This window comes from Gadus chalcogrammus, chromosome 16 (genome assembly GCF_026213295.1).
Source record: "Gadus chalcogrammus isolate NIFS_2021 chromosome 16, NIFS_Gcha_1.0, whole genome shotgun sequence".
Taxonomy (NCBI): Eukaryota; Metazoa; Chordata; class Actinopteri; order Gadiformes; family Gadidae; genus Gadus; species Gadus chalcogrammus.
Genome location: NC_079427.1, coordinates 30,967,405 through 30,983,881, shown reverse-complemented (window position 1 = coordinate 30,983,881; position 16,477 = coordinate 30,967,405). Strand labels below are relative to the sequence as shown.

The window sequence follows — 16,477 nt, the reverse complement described above, 5'->3', positions numbered from 1 at the left end:
TTACGGTTTGGGCTGTGGACCCACTTTTAGGGAAGGAAGTATAAAGATACACAATGTCGTCGTTTTTGGCGGCCCCTTTTGGCGAAATTTTCCGAAGACAATTTTCCTCTTGGCGAAAATGTTAGATTTTTTTTATGGAACGCCATTAAGGGTAGCGCCGACATGTGTGTAAAATTTGAACTTGATCCGATGTCTAATTTTGGATTTTTTGGGATTTATGATTTTCCAAGTGTAACGTAGCTGATAAACAAATATTCAAAACGCTACCGTTCGTCGTCGAATGTCGGATCAAAAAATTGTTCGACATTCTTTTTTGTGTGCGTCTGAAGATGTCGTGTGCAGAGTTTGGTGTTGATCGGGCAAGAAATGTGGTAGGAGTAGCGAAAAGGCAGTTTTGCAGTTTTCGCGATTTTTCGGAAAAATTGTACAGACGCAAATGGGCGTGGCCTATGCCAAAATATGCAGCAGTCTCCAGTGAATCTGTGTTTATAACATTTTGGACTGTGGGAGGTTCGGTGTGGGAGTTATAGCCCCAAACGCGTATTCCTTGGTATAGCGCCACCTAGGGACCGGTGTGTCTAGATTTTGTCGTCTGCGTAGACCTCACGGACTTGGATCTAGTCATGCAATTGGCGTGTGTGCACCATTTAAGGTTTGGGCTGTGGTCCCACTTTCACGGGGGGAAGTATAAAAATAATCGCTACAAAAACAATAGGGATCCAACCTTTTGGCGGACGAGGAGGCCTCTCCTGTCCGCTACTGAATGGTGGATCCCAACCCATCCCTGAAAGAGAAATCAAGAGAATTTCAGTATGACACATCATACAAATACAGAGAACACAAAACAACAATAATTATAAAGTGCCATTAACATTATTTATAAAATAAATGTAGTGTCTATGTCCGAAAAGTTGAGTAATAAAAGGAACTACAACTGCAAGCAGTTATCCAGGGTTCTAAGCGATGTGCATTTTGCCGGCACAACGCGAAGCATGTATTCCAAACGCTACCGTGAACCTGTTGATATAACGGTTTTGACTGTGAGAGGTTCGGTGTGGGAGTTATAGCCCCAAACGCGTTTTTCCTTGACAAAATCCAGACATACCGGTCACTAGGTGGCGCTATAATAGCGCCACCTAGTGACCGGTATGTCTGGATTTTGTCGTCTGCGTAGACCTCACGGACCTGGATCTAGTCATGCTATTGACGTTTCTGCACCATTTACGGTTTAGGCTGTGGACCCACTTTTAGGGAAGGAAGTATAAAGATACACAATGTCGTCGTTTTTGGCGGCCCCTTTTGGCGAAATTTTCCGAAGACAATTTCCTCGTGGCGAAAATGTTTGATTTTTTTATGGAACGCCATTAAGGGTAGCGCCGACATGTGTGTACAATTTGAACTTGATCCGAGGTCTAATTTTGGATTTTTTGGGATTTTGGATTTTCCAAGTGTAACGTAGCTGATAAACAAATATTCAAAACGCTACCGTTCGTCGTCGAATGTCGGATCAAAAAATTGTTCGACATTCTTTTTTGTGTGCGTCTGAAGATGTCGTGTGCAGAGTTTGGTGTTGATCGGGCAAGAAATGTGGTAGGAGTAGCGAAAAGGCAGTTTTGCAGTTTTCGCGATTTTTCGGAAAAATTGTACAGACGCAAATGGGCGTGGCCTATGCCAAAATATGCAGCAGTCTCCAGTGAATCTGTGTTTATAACATTTTGGACTGTGGGAGGTTCGGTGTGGGAGTTATAGCCCCAAACGCGTATTCCTTGGTATAGCGCCACCTAGGGACCGGTATGTCTAGATTTTGTCGTCTGCGTAGACCTCACGGACTTGGATCTAGTCATGCAATTGGCGTGTGTGCACCATTTAAGGTTTGGGCTGTGGTCCCACTTTCACGGGGGGAAGTATAAAAATAATCGCTACAAAAACAATAGGGATCCAACCTTTTGGCTTGGACCCCTAACTCTCGTGTTTGTTCATATTTCAAATGAAATATGAACAAACATGTTTGAAGATGGCATAATATAAAAAAACGTAAACTATTCTCAGATTACCACTTGTGGTGGTGTTGGTTCAAGATGCCACAACTAACAAAACTGATTTCTCAACATCACCTTAACTTCTGTGTTTTTCTTAATTCATAGCCTACATTAAAGGCATATTGTACGATTTTCAGTGATATGCACTTTTTAATATGTTGTTGAAATTGTTTTTTACATCCTGACAGCAATAAATAACTTATGGGCAATGAAAAAGAAGCGGAAACTAGAACTGCAAGCAGTTATGCAGGGGTCCAAGAAGTGTGCATTTCGCCGGCACAACGCGACAAGAAATGTGCGTTTCGCCGGAACAACGCGAGGCATGTGTTCAAAACGCTACCCTGAACCTGTGGATACAAAGGATTTGACTGTGGTAGGAGTAGCGAGTAGTCACTGTAGAGTTTTCGCGGCGAAATTTTGTAGAAGATATACAATTTCCTCGTTTATTGCGCCCCCTAATGGCGAAATTTTCCGAATTTTTTATCGAACGACATTAAGGTTAGCACCAACATGTGTGTAGAATTAGGACTCGATCCGATGTCTACTTTTGTATTTTTTTGTATTTTTGGATTTTCCACGTCTAATTTAGCTAATATACCAATATTCCAAACACTACCGTTTCGTCGTCGAAGGTCGTATCAAAAAAGTGTTCGAATTTTATTTTTTGTGTGCGTCTGACGATGTCGTGTGCAAAGTTTGGTGTCGATTGGTCAGGAAATGTGGGAGGAGTAGCGAAAAAACAATTTAGCGGATTTCGCGAAAAATATTCATCGACGCAAATGGGCGTGGCCTAGGCCAAAAGATGCAGCAGACTCCAGTGCATCTGTTGGTATAACGTTTTGGACTGTGGGAGGTTCGGTTTGGGAGTTATAGCCCCAAACGCGTATTCCTTGGTATAGCGCCACCTAGGGACCGGCGTGTCTGGATTTTGTTATCTGAGTAGCGGTGCCGATTCTGGATCTAGTCATGCAATTGGCGCATGTGCACCATTTACGGTTTGGGCTGTGGTTCCACTTTCACGGGGAGGTAGTATAAAAATCCTTACAAAAACAATAGGGATCCAACCTGTTGGCTTGGACCCCAAAAAAAACGAATTCTGTATCTGCTATAAACCTGTTAAAATGCTTACCAATCGGAGACATTGTACCCGAATATAAAGAACCAATCACAAGCCTGCGCGTTCTCTCCCCTCTGTGTACGAGCCTGAGCCGGCCTGAGCCGGCCTGAGCGCGTTCACAGAGGGCAAAGAAAGCGTTGTTGTCATAGTAGTTCATGACAGTGGACTAGACCTAGTGAGCCTACAACGTTAACACGATGGAAGAAAAAAAACAGAAGTTACCACTGCCACCGTTACTTGCCCCGGTTCATCCTTTTAAAAAGGCAAGAAAAAGAAAGACAGAAAATGAAAAGGCAGCAACAACAAAAAAAGTAAGAGAATGCTCGAGGAAAAACGAGAATAAATATTGGATTCGCTTTTCAGCGATGGCGACAGCTGAGGGAGTTGAATGGCCTGAAAAGTGACGCAATGGTTGCCGTTGAAGTAAGCCGTAAGCAGCATTAGCGCTCGTGCACGGCTCTGTGTCGAGGGGTTGGGGCAGGGATTCCTGAAGGGTGGGGGAGGAGTTAAACGGAACTCCGAAGAGAAGCTAATTTCAAATCATGCTAGCTCTCTCACATCGTACAGTATAGCTTTAAGTACACATCATGTAAAAGATTTAAGATTTTGGGTGACATTCTACAATTGGCTGTCTGTTGCAGATAACGTCATATGTGACTTTATTTTGTAAGACATGTTATCAGAATGTATTGTTAGTGTAGATTTATCTGAAAAACTAGCTGTTCTTAGATTTGACAGTTCTAAAGACAGAGAGTAGAAAATACCAAAAGAGAGCAAGGTTATGAAACTAAACAACTAAGAACTGCCCTCTCCCTCTTTGCTCTCTCGCTCTCTGCGTTTATAGTAATAATAATGAATATATCCGCAAGCGGTGATTAACAGGGTCGGAGCAAAATGAAATGTCAAGAACACAATCATGAAAGATATATATGGAAGATATATAAATATGACATATAATTATGAAGGAAAGATGTTCCCCTTAATGTCAAGCTGTTCCTCGGCTTTCAATTTGACTGCAGAGCACTGGCCGAATTTCATGTTCAGCTTGTTCATAATGCTCTAACCTGAGGTGCGTTCAAGTTCAGCGAACATAGGCGAACGTTCGCATCGAACGCGTTGACATTGAACAATTAATTTTGAACGATTTTTGAACACCGTTCTAAACAAACTGTAAACGAAAAAAATGGATACGACGGCCATGGTATTAGCGGCAGCCTCCATGTTAATGGAAGAGTTTACAGAAGAGGGTTTGCAAGTGGTCGACCTCGTTGAAAGCCTACTGCAGACAACCAGTACGGAAAATTCAAGAATAGAGGGCTACGTCACCGAAGTTGTACCCACTTACTGCGATATAACGTTCAAATCGCATTTTAGGATGCAAAAGACAACAGTTGAAGTAAGGGTGTAGATAGGCTATATGAAACGTTTTATCTATTGCTTTCTGTGTAGGAAAGGAGTAAATGATTTCAATATAGTTTAGTTTAATGCCATGGCAACGAATGTCACGTAGCCGAAGTGTTTGTGGAGAACTACCTCTTCAGACAGTTTGCCTATGTTCGTAAACGTTTGCTTGCTTATGTTCGTTTAACGGAAAATGTTTAAAATCGTTCACGAACGTTCGCCTATGTTTGCGATTCTGAACGCACCTCAGGATTCGAACTCTCAACCTAAGGGTCACCAATACAAGGTATTATCCCATCGAGCCACTGACAAACATGGACTTTAGCCTCATTCACATGCTGATATTCTCTATTGATGAGCAAACAACATCAAGAAAACAAGTGAATTCAGGGCTATCGCATATGCATGAAAATTCTTCTGGGGAAATTAAATATTTGTAGTCAAGAACACTATCGGAAGAAATTTAAATATGACAGTGAATTATGAAGGAAAAATGGTTTACGAAGAAGTTCTCCTTAATGCCATACTGTGTCTTGGCAGTCAGATTCTTGGAAACGAATGAGCCGGAATGTTGATTGACTGATGAATTTCAGGTGCTGTTCAATGTTGTGTTCCCCATGGCATGAAAATGTCACTCTATGAGGTTTTCTAATAGGAGTTCCCCTAGCCTGCCTATGGTCCCCCAGAAGATAGAAATGGCGTCCGGTGTAAAATGAGCACTAGGTATCCTGCTCCGCCTTTGAAAAAATTAAGGCTCGGACGCGTCGATTAGGAATCTGGCCCCATATGTCTTCATAAGGGGCCAGGTTACCTCCCCTTTCTCTGCTTTGTCCGTCCAGAGAATTTGGCCCGCCAATGAGACAATGAGCTACGACAGTGTGTGCGTGTGTGTGTGTGTGTGTGTGTGTGTGTGTGTGTGTGTGTGTGTGTGTGTGTGTGTGTGTGTGTGTGTGTGTGTGTGTGAATACAGAAACTGTACCGCAAGTGTTGTACACTTGGGGGGTAGGGGGGCAAATAGTCTCAGACTCAAGTCCCTGTCTCTGCAATAGACAGTTCTGTCATAGAACTGCCATACTTTCATTCATAATTCAACCTGAGCGCTGTGTCTCTGTCAGAGCGCAACAGACTTATAATAGCCATACACCCTAGATGCTTCCGTCCATGGTCCGTGCCCACGACCTAGACCTGACGTCACCTAGACCAGCGGCCCCCAACCACCGGGCCACGGGACATTCCTAACCGGGCCGTAGGTTAGTAGGCTACGACATGAGTAAAACAATACATTTTAAAAAAATTCATGCAAAATGCATGCACACATAATAAACTCAATTTACTTCGCAATACTGATACTCTTTTACATGCCATAAGTCTATATGCAGTTGTTAGATTGCATATAACATGTTCGCATTTTTGGCAAGGTCTTAACTTCTTTTCTTAGGCAAAACTGTCTTTCTTTCCCATCCTCAACACGTATTGGCTTCATTGGCTGTGCGCGCAGCCTAAGCTCACTTCACTTGTTTAGTACAACGGTAGTGTCACACAATGAGTTCAGCTCAACCTGACACTCCAGGGGAGAATGCTTACTGCTGGGTAGATGTAGAGTGCGCATGTGTGGGTCTAAATGGGGCGATCTGCATACACAGAGCCCCCTGGTTGAGGTTCCTTATGCTTTATCTGCCAGTAAACTGGCAGATAAAGTTGCTGCATTTAAAGCCAAGCTTGATTTGTGGGATCAACGAGTGGACAGGGGAGTATTCGATATGTTCCAAACATTAGTGGGGATTTTGGGAGAGACTGAGGCAGGGCCCATTCTCTCGCAGCTTGTGCGCGATCACCTTGTGGCGCTTTCAGATGAATTTGAACGTTACTTCCCATCCTCCAAAGATCCACGGCAAACAAATGAGTGGATCGGCAACCCATTTGTCAATTGTCAGTGCAGGAGGAAGATCAATTGATCGAAATAGCAAATGATGGTGGTCTTAAAAGTGTGTTTGAGCAAACCTCTCTGGCAGGTTTTTGGATCAAAACCAAAGCGGAATATCCCGAAATATCCGTAAAAGCGCTGAAAACGTTGCTTCCATTTCCCACCACGTAGGCCTACCTATTCGAGGCCGGGTTTTCGGCAATGACTGCAACTAAAACAAAATTGCGCAATCGATTGGACTTATCCAACACGCGTGTCACTGTCTTCCATCACCCCCAGATGGAACCTTCTTGTTGCAGGGAAACAAGCACAGGGCTCCCACTGATTAAAATGAATTGTAGCCTATTCTGTGGCCTCACAAACGCACGTTAAGTTCCCTTACTGACATATTATAAGCGTCTTAGAGTACCATATTAAGCGCTATATAAATTTCATTTATTATTATTATTATATTGTGTTGTGCATGTTTACACGTGATAGATGTTGCTTCAAGTTTAGTTCAATATATTATTATTATTATATATTATTTGTTCATTTTTCACTTGTTCATATTCACGTTCTTTTTTAAGAGTTTGTTACCTTCGCTGTTCATTGTTCACTGTTCAACACTATATGAAAATATCAACAAATTGGTAACCCTTGCGCAACATAACCCAACACACGCCCTGGCCCCATCCCTCCGGTCCGTGAAATTTTTTGGAGAATCAAACCGGTCCTTGAGATGGTTCCAGAAAATGGAAACCAAAATCAACCGCGCAGGTCGCTTGTTATTCTTGTCATCGGCAGAGCACTGTCAATCACGCACAACCCGGTTAACGGCACATGTGATTGGAATGTACGTCAGCCGAGAGCAACCAATAGGTTTAGAGCCAAATGGTCCCGCCCCCAGGAACGTTTTTTTTTTCCCTTTGATTTCAGACCTTTGACTGTCAGGAGTTTCAAAACGAATGCGCGACAGTACACTGCCAATAATCACGTGACTCAAATCTCTGAAAAGTCAGGTCTGAAGAAATACATTTTAATGGTGTACATTAGCCCCTTTACAAGTTTTTAAAAATAAATATTCAACCTTTCAAAACTTATTTCTCAAAGTATGAACACCTGTTTGCAGAATCCCATTTACAAGGTTTCAAAACCGGCAAACAATGAAATACACTGTTAGAACAGTGCCAGATTTGAAACTCTGCAAATGCGCTGTTGACATTTTTTTCTACTTTCAAAATGTGTTTGTGAAAAAATATTCACTTTGAAATTGTGTTGTTGAAAATGATGAAGAAGATAAAATGGAACAAAAAATCATGTTTGCAGATGTTCAAAAAAAAATTTCAGGCTATAATCTCTGTTGCAAAACCTTTTTTACAAGTTGTTTTCAAACCCAGACTTAGAAGCCTTTGAAACTTTTTTTTTCAGGTTTGAATTATGGCAGGAAGCTTGCTCCATACCCCGCTGGCCCGTGGTCACACTTCTCCCAAAGGCTGTGGCCTGGGCACGATTGCTCCTTCATACATACGTCATCACGTCGTAATACGATAAATACGTCATCACCAATCGTGGTGTCCAGCTGCGACTGAATGCTGTCGTCGGCCCAAATTTTAAGTAAACACTCAACCCTTCAATATCGCACCAACGTAAACCCAATCGTGAACCGCTTGCCGCCATTGTTTAAAATGATTGTTTTAAACAAAAAAAGAAGGGACTACGTCATCCAGCTCACGTTGCATATCCCCGCGTGTGCGCGTGTCATCTCATTAGCATCTGTATTTTGGCCACGGCACACCTCTCCCAAGTGTCCCGTGGCCAAGGGGCTGTTCCGTGCTGGAATACGGATGGCGTGGTCACACTAACCAAACGTTCTAGACTTTAGTATGCAAATGAGCTCGGGCACTGGGCCGCGGCCCTAGTGTGAGTGGCCCCTAATCTTAGGGTGCTGGCATGTGGTCAGACCACATACAGGGTTAGACTAGACACACCAAACACAGACAATAGTTTCGCCAACATTGTAATTTAGGTTGTGGGACATGCAAGTACGGTTGTTGGTTTTATCCAACTGCATTTAGAGTACTTTGGAGAGCAAACATTGAATAACAATAGCTTTAAAACCATATCAGTGGACTCCTCTTCTGCACCACCTTGTTCTTAAGCGGATACCTTTTCAAAGAAATAATCCATTACGTTTTTACACCTGCTTTGAGTAGCCAATCCTTGATCATCTTACTTTTTTAGCCACTGCATGACCGAGAAACCCTTCAGTCATTCATATGACTTTTGTTTAAAATGAGCCATAGGTTTAAAATTTGTATCCCAGAACCCCCAACAGGCCAAATAAAACCTGTTTTAAAATGTTAAAAAGATGAACTACATATTCATCTGGTGAGCGACCATGATACATAGAGTTATACAGGTAGACTTATAACTCCTACAACTAGGAGACTTCAACTCACCATGCCACCTACGACTTCCATCTAGGGGATATGACGACCTCAAGACCATAGGGCTGGACGTCCCCGACCTGGACAAGCTCCCCTCTCCACTACTGCCTGACGTCATCAGATCAGCAGATGTATTCTTTACATGCTCTGAAAGACAAATCAATAGAATTGGCGGTAACGCTTTATATTAAGGTCCTTGTAATAAGCCTTTGTTAATATGTAATAATACACTTATTATATGCTTATTAACCTTAATAACAAAATGCATAATTGGCAGTTTAATAAAGGATTTATGGTAAGACTTTATTTGAAGGTATCTACATAAGAGTGACATGTCACTGTAATGACTATGACATGACACTGTCATGAACTTGTCATAAACGGTATAAACATGTCATAAACATTGATGACTTCTGTCATTAAGCGTCATTCGGTTTACATTGTGTTTGGGTGGATTTGATTATGACAAGTTTACATTAATCAAAGTGACATTACCTTAAGTTGTCTTGGTCATCATGACAAGTGGACATTACATTTGTTTGGGATGTCTTTATAGTGACAACTTGACATTAACCAGGATGGCATTACCAGAGGATGTCTCTGTCATAGCAACTTGTGATCAACAGAAAATGCACCTCTTTTTGTATTCATGAAATGTTGACATAATGATTATTATGATTAGATATGCAAGGTTACAGATAAATTGTAGCACTTGGTCAGATAGATGTGCGACAGGATATTTCACAAAACCTGTGGTTATGACACCATTATTACATGATTATACAGTTTATGACAAGTTCATGACAGTGTCATGTCATAGTTATGACGGTGACATGTCACTCTTGAAGATACCTTCAAATGAAGTGTCACCAAACCTTTTCTTTGTGGAAACCTTTGTGAACTCTGATCAGTCGGATCGGTTCAGAGCAGGGTCGAGATGTGCCTCTCGCTTTCTGAAGTTTTTTCATCAAATATGTTAAACTTTGGGCGGTGGTCCCAGGGCAGCCCCGCTCGTCGGCTGATTCAACGTGTCTAATAATCCTACTATCCGATTGAAACACCAACAATGATCCAAAGAACACAACACCATGAAGAAAAAGTGTACCTTTCTGTCCGATGTTGTGCTCCTCGCTGTTCAAATCCTCTGCAGTAGGATTTTCCATATAAAGGATAATGTGTCATTAGTCTTACGATGCAAACCACAGAACAAATTCAATCAATGTGTCCATTGATTACCTTCTGTGATTGTAGCAGACCACAAAGGTTTGTCACAGTTTCTTCTTTTTTTATTCACAGAGTCCATGAGAAATAATCTGAAAGGAGGATGCTCATCGAAGCGTGCTTCAGAAAATCCCTTAAGGCCTATTACATCAGTGTTGAATTTGAGTTCCTGTTAACACACACACACACACACACACACACACACACACACACACACACACACACACACACACACACACATACACACACACACACACACACACACACACAGGTATATACAATACTTTCTTTCTGAATTGCACAAAACCCTTCATTGCAGATTTAATGACATGTAAATGAGAATAAACGGCAGCAAAATACATACTGAAGGTTCAACTTTCCCTTCTGGCTCGCTTGTGAGGTGGTAGTTCTTCCCGGCCACCAGCTGGGACTTACAGGGGGCCGGTTTGTAAATCCTGATGCATTTCTTCCTGGATTTGTTCACCTGTTCTTCAATAGCCTGCACACACAGGAACAGGAGGGGCAGGACCCAATGGTCAGAGAGGGAGGAAGAGTGAGAGGGAGGTATTAATATGGGTGATAGATAGTTATTTTCAAGATGGCAGATCACAGAAACAGAAAGATCGATGAGCCCTCAAGAGAGGAGGTTAAACTGAATTATCTAGCCACGCCTAGTGCAGTCTAGCCTAGCCCAGCCCATCCTAGCCCATTTCAGGCTAGCCCAGTCCAGATAAGCGCATTCTAGGCTAGCCCAGACCAGTCTATTTTAGTCTCACCCAAGTTCTCCCGCCCCTAGTTTAGCCCAGTTATCCCAGTTTGGTCTAGCACAGTTTAGCTCATCTTAGCCTATCCCAGTTTAGTCTAGTCTGTCCGTCTATCCATGAATCTGTTTATCAACACACAGGGACTCTCGTTCTATTACTTAATCGTTGACCATTTTTCTTAGTCACCTTGATCTCAGATTCGCTGTTCACGCCCAAATACACTTGGAAGAAGTATTTGTGGTTCCCCTCCTTGTAAACCAGCACAGCCCCGTGGTGCTTCCCCTGCAGACTGCTCGGAATGATGAGACCCACGGCAGAAAGCGAGGACACGCGCCATTTAACATGGCTCTCCGTAAAGTCTACCGTCGACTCAATGTCGGCATGGCTGCCCTTTACGTGCAGAACACTGAAGCTCAGCTCATGCTCAGGTTCTGTTGAAACGTTAACATAACATAACATTATTGTGGCTGGATGCGGAATGATGATTCAGATTGTAAAGCAAAGTACAACTTTACATTAGTAGTTCATTGTTGTTGCAACAGTGGTCTTGCTCATTTTTAAAGAGCCAGCATGGATCTTGTAAAATGCTCCATGGTAATAACTCATAGATTTGAAAATTGGCATTGCATTGCGTATTTTGTCCATTTAAAATAATACAAATATGACTATATTCCAGTTCAATCAAAAAACTATCATTCATTCAAATGTCCAAATATGCAGGCTCAAAAGTGGTGTGAGTCAGCCCAATATGAAACCAAAACATTTACAAAATGTTTGATCTACAAAACACTGCCAAAGCTGAGTCAGTTCAGCACGCAGAGATTCTTAGAGTATTCAGCCTATGAATCCCCCCCCCCTTCACAGTCACAGTGTGTTCCTACCAGCAAGGCACAGCGAGTGTGGGAAATGGATAAACTTGAGCACAGATGGATCCTTGTTGACCACATCCACATCATAAATCGATCCAGCAGGTCTCCAGGAGTCCCCGAGGAACTCAGAGAATTGGAACCAGGACAGGACCGAGTAGCGGACCAGAGCCTGCTCCGACACTTCAAACACCAGACCTGTAGCCGAACACTCATAGGTCCCCTCGCCTTCCAGCTGTACCCTAACACACACACACACACACACACACACACACACACACACACACACACACACACACGCACACGCACACGCACACACACATTACAACAGAATCTGTTTGTGGTTGGGACCATATTATTCTGAAAATCCCATGGGAATGATGTCAGGACCGAATGTCACTCACTCAAAGCTCCACTTAGAAATCTTCGTTGGGGTAACCTTCACATACTCAGGACTCTTTAAAAAGAAGAAGCAAACAACATAAAGAGCAATACTGAATTTATGTAATTTACATTTAATGTAAAGGAATATATTTTGTTGGAATTCACCTTCTCAGCTGCTTTACATTTTTCACAATGTGACTTGAAGTGCATCTCCTCTGTCAGGATAAATATTTATTGTCAGTAACAAAACTGACAGCATGTCCAGTGTAAGGCTAATGTGTACATTAAGCCCTCCAATAACAGTTGGCCTCATGATACACTGGCAGGCAGCATTCCCGGTTCAGTGAACCTGGATATATTTCTTTAACCCCCATTGAAATACTTCTGTTGTCAGATCACCTCGTCATTGAGACTCAAAGCTCAATGGAAGAGTGACACTGCTCACCTTCATCATCTTTATCAACTTCATCAATCTCAGCACTGGCGTCTGGAAAAAAGGACAAAACAAGAAGGGAGGGTGAGAGGGAGGTTTGGAGAAGCCTGGAGGTATGTAGCGTGAGAGAAGAACCAGAAGAACCACGACTCTTACCAGAATCAGAACCGTCCTCCTCTTCATAACTGTCCATCAAAGACATGCTTGCTGTGTCTTCGGTGAGAAAGGGGGAGCAATCAAACTCTGAAATGTCTGACAGCACCTCCTCAACCAATCACGGGGAGTTTAGTTGAAACCTCAAACCATGGCTTATTTCCATATATATACATACCTATATGACACCTTTCCACTTTTGATAGTAAATCTGCAACAACAAGAAATTTTGCAGTTAGCAGTGATTGTTTTAGTTTAGTTAATAGTTTCTGGAAGTCATTGTTTGTTACTTAGCAGTGATGGTGATTGGTTTTGTATTCAGCATTGGCCAAAGTGTGAGAGAGTGAGCCCCCCCTCAGAGAAAAAAATTCAGCTGAGCGCCCCCCCCCCCCCCCCCATCGACTTTCAGGTTTTTCTGTGGGGCGCGCCCCCAAAACCACTGGCCTAAATCAAAGGACAACAGTAGAAACCCTATGAACTTTATAGACACACACTGTTGCATGCAGAGCACCTTCCCCTATGCGTCCAGGCAAACAGCAGATCAGAGAAGTAATTTCAAGCATGCACGGGCAGCAGCGGAACACACGGCATGCATCACATTAGAAATGTATTTGAAGCAGCATCAAGCCAGCAAACCATTCATACAACACTGCCAACACACTACTTGGCTCATGGTCTGTCTGTCTGTCTGTCTGTCTGTCTGTCTGTCTGTCTGTCTGTCTGTCTGTCTGTCTGTCTGTCTGTCTGTCTGTCTGTCTGTCTGTCTGTCTGTCTGTCTGTCTGTCTGTCTGTCTGTCTGTCTGTCTGTCTGTCTGTCTGTCTGTCTGTCTGTCTGTCTGTCTGTCTGTCTGTCTGTCTGTCTGTCTGTCTGTCTGTCTGTCTGTCTGTCTGTCTGTCTGTCTGTCTGTCTGTCTGTCTGTCTGTCTGTCTGTCTGTCTGTCTGTCTGTCTGTCTGTCTGTCTGTCTGTCTGTCTGTCTGTCTGTCTGTCTGTCTGTCTGTCTGTCTGTCTGTCTGTCTGTCTGTCTGTCTGTCTGTCTGTCTGTCTGTCTGTCTGTCTGTCTGTCTGTCTGTCTGTCTGTCTGTCTGTCTGTCTGTCTGTCTGTCTGTCTGTCTGTCTGTCTGTCTGTCTGTCTGTCTGTCTGTCTGTCTGTCTGTCTGTCTGTCTGTCTGTCTGTCTGTCTGTCTGTCTGTCTGTCTGTCTGTCTGTCTGTCTGTCTGTCTGTCTGTCTGTCTGTCTGTCTGTCTGTCTGTCTGTCTGTCTGTCTGTCTGTCTGTCTGTCTGTCTGTCTGTCTGTCTGTCTGTCTGTCTGTCTGTCTGTCTGTCTGTCTGTCTGTCTGTCTGTCTGTCTGTCTGTCTGTCTGTCTGTCTGTCTGTCTGTCTGTCTGTCTGTCTGTCTGTCTGTCTGTCTGTCTGTCTGTCTGTCTGTCTGTCTGTCTGTCTGTCTGTCTGTCTGTCTGTCTGTCTGTCTGTCTGTCTGTCTGTCTGTCTGTCTGTCTGTCTGTCTGTCTGTCTGTCTGTCTGTCTGTCTGTCTGTCTGTCTGTCTGTCTGTCTGTCTGTCTGTCTGTCTGTCTGTCTGTCTGTCTGTCTGTCTGTCTGTCTGTCTGTCTGTCTGTCTGTCTGTCTGTCTGTCTGTCTGTCTGTCTGTCTGTCTGTCTGTCTGTCTGTCTGTCTGTCTGTCTGTCTGTCTGTCTGTCTGTCTGTCTGTCTGTCTGTCTGTCTGTCTGTCTGTCTGTCTGTCTGTCTGTCTGTCTGTCTGTCTGTCTGTCTGTCTGTCTGTCTGTCTGTCTGTCTGTCTGTCTGTCTGTCTGTCTGTCTGTCTGTCTGTCTGTCTGTCTGTCTGTCTGTCTGTCTGTCTGTCTGTCTGTCTGTCTGTCTGTCTGTCTGTCTGTCTGTCTGTCTGTCTGTCTGTCTGTCTGTCTGTCTGTCTGTCTGTCTGTCTGTCTGTCTGTCTGTCTGTCTGTCTGTCTGTCTGTCTGTCTGTCTGTCTGTCTGTCTGTCTGTCTGTCTGTCTGTCTGTCTGTCTGTCTGTCTGTCTGTCTGTCTGTCTGTCTGTCTGTCTGTCTGTCTGTCTGTCTGTCTGTCTGTCTGTCTGTCTGTCTGTCTGTCTGTCTGTCTGTCTGTCTGTCTGTCTGTCTGTCTGTCTGTCTGTCTGTCTGTCTGTCTGTCTGTCTGTCTGTCTGTCTGTCTGTCTGTCTGTCTGTCTGTCTGTCTGTCTGTCTGTCTGTCTGTCTGTCTGTCTGTCTGTCTGTCTGTCTGTCTGTCTGTCTGTCTGTCTGTCTGTCTGTCTGTCTGTCTGTCTGTCTGTCTGTCTGTCTGTCTGTCTGTCTGTCTGTCTGTCTGTCTGTCTGTCTGTCTGTCTGTCTGTCTGTCTGTCTGTCTGTCTGTCTGTCTGTCTGTCTGTCTGTCTGTCTGTCTGTCTGTCTGTCTGTCTGTCTGTCTGTCTGTCTGTCTGTCTGTCTGTCTGTCTGTCTGTCTGTCTGTCTGTCTGTCTGTCTGTCTGTCTGTCTGTCTGTCTGTCTGTCTGTCTGTCTGTCTGTCTGTCTGTCTGTCTGTCTGTCTGTCTGTCTGTCTGTCTGTCTGTCTGTCTGTCTGTCTGTCTGTCTGTCTGTCTGTCTGTCTGTCTGTCTGTCTGTCTGTCTGTCTGTCTGTCTGTCTGTCTGTCTGTCTGTCTGTGTGTGTGTGTGTGTGTGTGTGTGTGTGTGTGTGTGTGTGTGTGTGTGTGTGTGTGTGTGTGTGTGTGTGTGTGTGTGTGTGTGTGTGTGTGTGTGTGTGTGTGTGTGTGTGTGTGTGTGTGTGTGTGTGTGTGTGTGTGTGTGTGTGTGTGTGTGTGTGTGTGTGTGTGTGTGTGTGTGTGTGTGAACCCTCCAAAGCTCGACACTGCAACGGCACCAGTGTGCAGTTAGTATTGTGTAAGCAAACCATTCATTACAACGATGTCAGCTTCAACTCTGTAGCTGTGGCAGCGCACCCATGTGCTACGTTACATTTATTTTGCCGGCGCATTTGACCAAAGCGACCAACAGTAATTGTTGTCAACCAAGAAGATACAATGAGAGTAAATACAATTAATAAAATAAGCAAACTGCTTTAAGTGCTCCATTATTGAAGCAAGAGATAGAGTTTAATTTATATTTATATTAGAGCTGTCAGTTAAACGCGTTATTAACGGCGTTAACGCAAACCAATTTTAACGGCGTTAAATTTTTTATCGCGCGATTAACGCAATTATTTTATTCCAAAAAGAAAAAAAATATTTTTTTTGTTTTTCTTTGGCTCAAAACAAAGAAGCAGTAGCCTGACTGCTATGTTCAAATGAAATTTGTTCAAAGCAGTCGTTTAATTGCACTATAGGCTCTTCGCGGAGGCAACCGTCCTCCGCTTCGCGTCGGACGGTTCACGCCTCCACGTCGTCCATTAATTCCTGATAATGGACACCTCGTCGGGCATTATCCCTTACTTAATGGACGACGTGGAGGCGTGAACCGTCCGACGCGAAGCGGAGGACGGTTGCCTCCGCGAAGTCCATTAATTCCTGATAATGGACACCTCGAAGGGCATTATCCCGCTTATACCACGGTCACTTACCAACGGTGACCAAATTAAGACCATTAATTTATATTTTCATGCGTTTTACAATCCGAATATAAAGTTTTCCACAAAACATACATTTGTTTGCCTGGTTACGCCTGAGGGTCTGACTAATACCCGGAACCACCATTACACGCCCGTTGGGTTCTCATGCA

General features: G+C 43.6%; 1 protein-coding gene across 4 annotated transcripts in view; it reads right to left on the bottom strand.

The window, feature by feature from the left end:
- Positions 1-16,477, bottom strand: part of LOC130405536 (uncharacterized) — a 111,592-nt gene that overhangs the window by 29,824 nt on the left and 65,291 nt on the right. For all 4 annotated transcript variants that reach the window (XM_056610668.1, XM_056610669.1, XM_056610675.1 and 1 more), the window contains 12 exons: positions 12,910-12,942; positions 12,735-12,791; positions 12,591-12,632; positions 12,311-12,360; positions 12,166-12,218; positions 11,777-12,003; positions 11,082-11,326; positions 10,496-10,630; positions 10,147-10,300; positions 10,016-10,054; positions 8,923-9,057; positions 725-784 (listed from right to left, as the gene is read on the bottom strand). In XM_056610668.1, coding sequence (XP_056466643.1) covers positions 725-784; positions 8,923-9,057; positions 10,016-10,054; positions 10,147-10,300; positions 10,496-10,630; positions 11,082-11,326; positions 11,777-12,003; positions 12,166-12,218; positions 12,311-12,360; positions 12,591-12,632; positions 12,735-12,791; positions 12,910-12,942 — 1,230 coding nt within the window. The remainder of the gene's footprint in view (positions 1-724; positions 785-8,922; positions 9,058-10,015; positions 10,055-10,146; positions 10,301-10,495; positions 10,631-11,081; positions 11,327-11,776; positions 12,004-12,165; positions 12,219-12,310; positions 12,361-12,590; positions 12,633-12,734; positions 12,792-12,909; positions 12,943-16,477) is intronic.